Source organism: Rhamphochromis sp. 'chilingali', assembly GCF_963969265.1.
Source record: "Rhamphochromis sp. 'chilingali' genome assembly, chromosome: 1".
In the NCBI taxonomy this organism is placed as follows: Eukaryota; Metazoa; Chordata; class Actinopteri; order Cichliformes; family Cichlidae; genus Rhamphochromis; species Rhamphochromis sp. 'chilingali'.
In genome coordinates, this window is record NC_137929.1 from 30,743,795 (window position 1) to 30,751,587 (window position 7,793).

Genomic DNA, 7,793 nt, shown 5'->3' on the forward strand with positions numbered 1-7,793 from the left:
GTGTAAATAATCATTCTCTACATACAATAATTTTTAATCCCACAACTGTTTATAACCTGCATAGTTCACATTTCTGTATAACTGTATATCTCAGATTTCTTTTTTTAAATTTCATATTCTGCATAGTTTTTTTTTCATATTTATATCCTGGTCATAGCCTGTACATAGCTTGTACTCACTACAGCCTGTACATACTTATAGTTATAGAATATTCATAACATACTTCATACCGTGTACATTATAACATACCATAATAGACTCATTTCTGTAATATACTTACATATCTGTAATATCTCTAATATATATTGTAATATATCTCTATCATGGCTAAAGCACTTCTGGATGGATGCAAACTGCATTTCATTGCCCTGTACCTGTAACATGTGCAATGACAATAAAGTTGAATTCTATTTTAATTCTATTCTATTCTATTGTTTTCCTGTTCTGTTCTGTTCTGGGGTTTTTTGGTTTTTTTTTGTGTGTGTTTTTTAGTTTTAGTTTTTGTCTTTCTTTTCGTGCTTAGATATCATTGCTTCCTTTGTCTGGTGTGATTTTATGTAATTGTCTTAAAATCTTATAAATAAACATAAAAAAAAAGAATAGTACATGAATGTGACATTATATTAATACAGAAAAATACAAAAAATAAAAAACAACATAAAACGGTGGGTCACAGACCCAGCCCCTGACAGAATGTGCAAGTGAGTGTGCAATTGATCCAATCTGAGATGATCCGTGAGTTCAACAGGGAGGCAGGCAGGTGAGAATGTAAGTCGAGACCTTACCAGAGCTATGGCTGAGATTGGGCAGGTAGGTCAAGCGACCGGGTTGAAAGGAACTGTGCACTCGTGGAGAGAATGTCAGTGGATAAAACTAGAGACAAGAGAAAGCAAGGTGAGTCTAAGCACAAAGATAGCAAAATACATGAATCGCCTGATGCTAACGCTGGTTAGCTGACGTTCTGGTGAAAGGTAGTTGTCAAAGCTGGATTTAAATGCTGCTGCGTTAATCAGCTCCAGGTGCAGCTCACGAGAGAGAACAAGGACAGCTCTGCACAGAGGAGGAGACATGACACACAGTGGAAAAACCCTGCCACTCCCACGGACCATAACAGGTGACATTCTTAGGAATAGTAAGAGCTGTACAGAGAAAATAAGTAGGTAGACCTTGCACAGATGATAAGCTGACTGAGATATAGAGTTACAGGTACACTGGCATCCAGCAGCTCAAAAAGTGTGAAAGGCGACCTGTAATTTGACTTCAAAAGTGTCTAACTGAGGTGCAGTACCAAATAGTATGCAGGTAAATGTCAGGCATGTTTGGAGTACACAATATACATTTGTTTGATTCACAAACAAATGGAACATCTAAAGTGTAGTCTCCACATCGCCACACGTGGCATTAGTTTTCCACATGTGGCGTCATCTTTTTAAAGTAAATGGCACACCCACCACTGAAATAATAAAATACTACAAGACAAAAAACAAAACAAAACTAATGCACAGTAAACAAGGAGCAAAGAAGGAAAAACCCAAAGGAAACAAAGAAAAAGAAAAGACCAGGTTTGATGTGAATGTCAGTAGACAGTGGGCGTAGCAGAACCACATGAATGTAATGGAAGGAGTAACAAGTTTTGCAGCTTTGCTCCCATAGTGGATTTCAAATCAAAATTCAATTTATGATAGATGTTTACACTCGTCTGTGTGAAAAAGAAAATCACACAATCAAAGAGCAGAACCTGCTCTAACAGATTGAGTTTGAAGAATTGCAGCCCTGCCTGTTCAACCGCTAAGCTAATGACATCTGGTTAAGTCATGTGAAAGGAATGAACCACAGAACTCTGGATTGGCAATGAATCAGTTATTCAGGAAGTAAATGCTTTTGTTTCATATTTCACTGACGTGTCATAAGCTCAGAGGAACAGATATAAAACCTGAATAAATTAGTGGCATCATACAAGAACAGGGAGCAGTCACCCGAAGCAGCTGCTTTCACATTAGACCATTGCTCAGGGTAAGTGCATTGCTTCATATATAGTCCATATACAGGGAGTGCAAGTGTTTCTAATTGTATCTATAAAACAGATTATTGCTATTTATTTATGTTATTTTTGCTCATGATTTTTTCTTTTCTTTTCTTTTTTATGAAATGCAGTTTAAGAAATTGTTTAGTTTTTTTTTTTGTTCTAGTCATGCTACAGAAAAACAGAACCAGTATCTTTAATAGTATTTTAAAAGTGAATAATTATCAGTAACAGGATTAGATTTCATAATCAGGGCAAATAAGTGTAGTGTTATAGTTAATGATAGCAGTTGAGGGTTTTGGTGATGTTAATTCTTTCTTTTTAGCATTGACCAACATAGTCCAAAACAGCAGCACAAATTAGTTTTGATTTTCGAAAAGCAAACTGAATTGCAAATAGCCTAAATAAGGAAAAGGTTAACATGTGCTTAAAACTAATATAAATATATCTATAGATTTGAAAGTACATTAATATGTTTGTTGTTTTGTTGTTGTTTATTGCTGTGTAAATACTTGTACTGTCAAATACTACAGGTTCAAGAGCCAGCCACAATGGGTAACAAACAAATCTTTAAAGCTTTATTGACATTTATAGGTAAGTTACTCCTTTATTAAAAAATAAAATAAAATACAAATACAAAAGAAAGCTTTATAAAAAGCCTTTATTGTTGTGATTTTTGCATACAGTGGTAATAAAGCTTGTGAGCACAGCAGTTACTGCCACAACAACTGGAGTTCCAACAACATCTGGAAATTCGACTACTAGCACTACAACACCAATGATGACTGCATCTACAAACACAAACACAGCAAATGTTACAAACACCACACCTACAACAAACACATCTGCGGTGCCTACAACAGTTTCAACTACACCTGTAAACACTGCAACACCAATGATGACTGCACCTACAAACACAACGACTCCTACAACAACCACACCTTTAATCAGTAAGCAATATTTCATGTTATTGTTCTTGAAAGTCACAATACCTTAACACTGTTTGTTCAAATAGGCTTGTTTTTTTGTTGTTGTTTTTTTGGCATTTACAGTGGCTTCAAACACAGCTGTGAGTGCTACAACACCAATGATGACTACAGTTACAAACACAATCACAGCAAATGTTACAAACATCACACCTATAACAAACACATCTGCGGTGCCTACAACAGCTTCAACTACACCTGTAAACACTGCAACACCAATGATGACTGCACCTACAAACACAAACACAACGACTCCTACAACCACCACACCTGTAACAACTACAACAGCTGAACCAGTAACAGGACTATTGTTGACATTCACCTCAAATGAAAACTTCACACCAGCCTTGGCGGATCCTAACTCTCCACAATTTGCAAGTCGAAGCACGCTTGTAGAGACAGCTGTAAGTATCCTTTTGAAGTTTCATACCCAAACATATGCATGCACATACACACATAACTTAAAAAAAAAAAGTAATTTTAGTGTGACATTACATGTACCTCTATATGATTGCATAGAGTAAGCAAGAGACAATTGGAATTATTCACATGATTACAGCAGTATAAACAAATGTGCATGCACATATAACTTTGTATTACTGGATCATGTTTTAAATTTGAATGCTTTTGAAAAGTCCTGCAAATTGGTATGCTTTTATTAGCATTTCTGTGTTGTTGAGTTTTTTCAAAGATTAAAAATATTTAGTTAAAAAAGAAACAGATTCAATATGTAACCAAAGAAACTGAAATTCTATGAATTGTAAACAAACTTGGCAAATGACTTATTGCAGCGTAAATGCAATGTTTGCTTTGGAAAATAAAGAAGCACAAACCCTAAAAATATAGCACATATATTCCGAGATTATTTTGTTTTTCTGCAGCTTACACCTTTTTACAAGGCAACATTTAAATCATTCCGGTCACTGAGAGTGACTTCATTCAGGTAATTCCCTTTTTATATACAGATTAATTTTTAACAGTATGTGTCATACAGTAATGAAAATAAAACAATATTTTTGGTTATTCATTTTGCAGGAGTGGATCAATTATCAGTGACATAAGGATTGAGTTTGGATCTTCAGCTGTGCCGAATACAACTGATATTGCAAATGTTTTGATCAATTCAGCCTCAAATATAACAGCCTTCAACATTACCACAAACTCTGTGGTTGTCCGTGAAATAGGTAAGCAATATTTCATGTTATTATACTTTAAACTCACAATATCTTAAAACTTTTTGTTAAACCATCGGCTTGTTTTCTTTTCTTGGCATGTAACAGTAGCTTCAACTACAACTGTGAGCGCTACAACACCAATGATGACTGCAGTTACAAATACGACTCCTACAACAACCACACCTTTAATCAGTAAGCAATATTTCATGTTATTGTTCTTGAAAGTCACAATACCTTAACACTGTTTGTTCAAATAGGCTTGTTTTTTTGTTGTTGTTTTTTTGGCATTTACAGTGGCTTCAAACACAGCTGTGAGTGCTACAACACCAATGATGACTACAGTTACAAACACAATCACAGCAAATGTTACAAACACCACACCTATTACAAATACATCTGCGGTGCCTACAACAGCTTCAACTACACCTGTAAACACTGCAACGACAATGAATACTACAAACACAACCACAACGACTCCTACAACCACTACACCTGTAACAATTACAACAGCTGAGCCAGTAACAGAAGTAAAGCTTACATTCACCTCAAATGAAACATTCACACAAGACTTGGCGAATTCTACATCTACAGCATTTAGAAATCGAAGGACGCTCATAGAAACAACAGTAAGTATCCATCTTAAAATGTCATACCCAAACATATGCATATTATTAAAAAAAAGAAAACACGAGCTATTATAGTATTGCAGTATATGTGCATAATGATAGATTTCTTTGTATTTTTCATCTTCTTTACAAATATTTAGAATTTTCTTTTGAAATACAAGTGTAGTAAATTTCCCATCATAGTTTGGAACCTGATTGGATAGTGAAAATTAGAAACATTTGCATGATCTTCACAGTAAAAACAAATGTGCAAACAAATTTAATTTTCTATGTTAAAAAATGTGAGTGCTTCTGACAAGTCCTGTCTGCTTTTATCAGTAAAATGAAAAGGGAAATGGATTCAATATGTGACCATCGAAATGGAAATTGTATGAACAGTTGATAAAATTATATATTATTGCATAAAGTTACATATTGCATTATAATTCAGTGTTTGTTTTGGAAAATAAATAAATGCAAAACCTAACAATATAGCACATGTATTCAGAGAATATTTTGTGTTTTTGCAGCTTACACCGTTTTATATACAACGATTGAACTCATTCCGGTCACTGAGAGTGACTTCATTCAGGTAATTCCTGTTTTATATACGGATGGAAATTTACAAATGCAACAATAATAACAACAACAACAATAATAATATTAATACAATTATGAAAATAACACAATATTTTTATTTATTCATTTTGCAGAAGTGGATCAATTATCAATGAAATGAACATTGGATTTCCATCTTCAGGGGTCCCTAATATAACTGACATTGGAATTGTTTTAATCAATGCTGCCTCAAACATAACAGCCTTCAACATTGACCCTACCAGTGTTGTTGTCAATGGCACAAGTAAGCAATTTTTAATGCAATCATATTAAAAAGGAATTGCAATATCTTAGAACCATTTGTTAAAGACTTTTCTCCCCCTTCCCATTTACAGAGGTAAATAGTGGAGTGATCCACAAGAGCAGTCTACTCACTGCATCCTGTATGGTGCTGCTGTCATGGCTCATGTCAGGCCACCAATAACATGTCCTGATGCTCTTGTGGAATTCCTTTTGGAAATGTCTGCTGTGATTGGCTATGAAAAAGGGACGTTGTTCACATTGAAAATCCAAGAGGACCTTCTGGTAAAGTGCAAAGAATGGCTTCGCAAGAATTAGATACTAAATTGGGTAACACACACAATAATAATGAAGCATATTTTTAAAAATGCATCTACTTCATCATGATTGCATATTTAAGTAGGAGATGGAATCCCATCTATGATGGGAATAACTTTATCCACTGAAAGGGTAATGTGTGTAACGTGTGTCATTAATGAGTAATACCCTATGAAATCGGGAGAAGAATTTGTGATATGTAATCGTCACACTCCTCGTCACCGCACTGCTCCTCCATCAAATGGACAGTTTGACTGACTGTGGCATTCCTGAAACATAAGCTATGTGAATAACGCCCTGTATGATTACCCAATCATGTTTCATATGTTTAAATCGTGTGATAGTGTGTGCAACTTTGCATTTATTTTGTATAATTATAATACAGCATAGTAATAATAAAAAATACAAGTAGGTTACGCAAATTAGGAATAAAAACCCCCCAAAATGTATAGACTACATCAATGTAATAATTCCTTTTTCCTTCTAAAGAAAAAATCTGTCATGATATACTGAAACTGCTTGCATTAAACAAATTGAAGATTTATACAGAGAATTGAGCTCTGTTTCTCTTTATTTAAACTCTACTCAGTACTGTCAGTGTTGTTCAGGATGATAAAGATAAAACATACACCCAAAAGTATTCAGACATGTAATGCTGCTTTGTAGATTACTATTGATTATTGACTTCAGGGCCTTCTATTAGTTGCCTTAAATCGCTTAGTTAAGGGCAACTGTAGAGCAAAAACAAGCACAAACACAAGGCTATCTTTTTTTGGATGGGGCAAGAAGACCACTCATGATATCAAGTGAACTGCAGAGGTACCATGTATGGAACGCCAGGACTGCCATAATGAATTAATTAAATACACCATTAAATAATTAATTAAATGTGTCAATAATTAATTAAAATTGGAATTAATTAATTAAATAAATAGTTATGGCACATGTAATTAATTAATTATTCACACATTTAATTATTTATTTATGTATTTCACATTTTAATTAATTATTGACACATTTAATTAATTATTTATGTATTTCACATTTTAATTAATTATTGACACATTTAATTAATTATTGACACATTTAATTACTTATTTAATGATATATTTATTTATTTCATTTTGGCAGTCCTGGCGCCTGGCTCTCATCATGAAATAATTTTATCTGTCAGCCTCACCCATCAAACTCAGGGGGCGGGGTTAACGCTGCCCATGCAGCTTCTCTAACATTTGATTGGTTGCCGTGCAAAGTAAGTCAAAACAGGTCGATCTTAGATAATCGATTGCTTGTGTAGACTTGGGGCAGCCAGGTATCCCAGAATGCAGATCAAATCACAGGCAGCAATGGTGGTGGTGTAGTTTTAAAATACCCCGTTTTTCTGTCACCAGCTACACTTTTAACAGTGTTTTAGCCGCGAATGTCGCGCCGTATGTCTGGTCAGGTTGTCAACATAGAACATGTTTGCAAAAGTGCTCAGATGTTTTCAGAGATTTCACTAGCTCTGCTAACAATTAGCATGCAGAGTGCACGCAGGGGGTTACGTTAACCGGTTTGTTTACATATTCCACTCTCCGTGTTCCACATGTTGCATTCGCAGATTCTCATTTTCACCGAACGATCGTCTCTTTCCGCCTGGTCTTGTGTCTCTGTGCTTCTGTAACATAAAGAACGAGCTGACATTTTTCTCACGAAACCAGCGATCAGCTCAACAGACCCTCAGTTTACCTGCATGCATCCTCCTCCTCATCTGTCAGCTGTTTAACACCTGCTGCTAATTCAAGAAACACGCCTACGTTACCTGGTGATAGTCACAGTTTAACTGGGC

General features: G+C 35.1%; 1 protein-coding gene across 1 annotated transcript; it reads left to right on the forward strand.

Annotated features, from left to right (window-relative positions):
* The first annotated feature begins 820 nt into the window (after window positions 1–820).
* Window positions 821–6,395, forward strand: LOC308389988 (uncharacterized protein). Its single transcript, XM_080871631.1, has 12 exons — window positions 821–894; window positions 1,014–1,114; window positions 2,557–2,617; window positions 2,710–2,973; window positions 3,076–3,413; window positions 3,891–3,952; window positions 4,045–4,193; window positions 4,290–4,376; window positions 4,479–4,810; window positions 5,320–5,381; window positions 5,503–5,651; window positions 5,743–6,395. Exons 3-12 carry the CDS (start codon window positions 2,575–2,577, stop codon window positions 5,829–5,831), a joined length of 1,575 nt encoding a protein of 524 aa, XP_080727757.1. The 5' UTR covers window positions 821–894; window positions 1,014–1,114; window positions 2,557–2,574; the 3' UTR covers window positions 5,832–6,395.
* The last annotated feature ends 1,398 nt before the right edge of the window (window positions 6,396–7,793 follow it).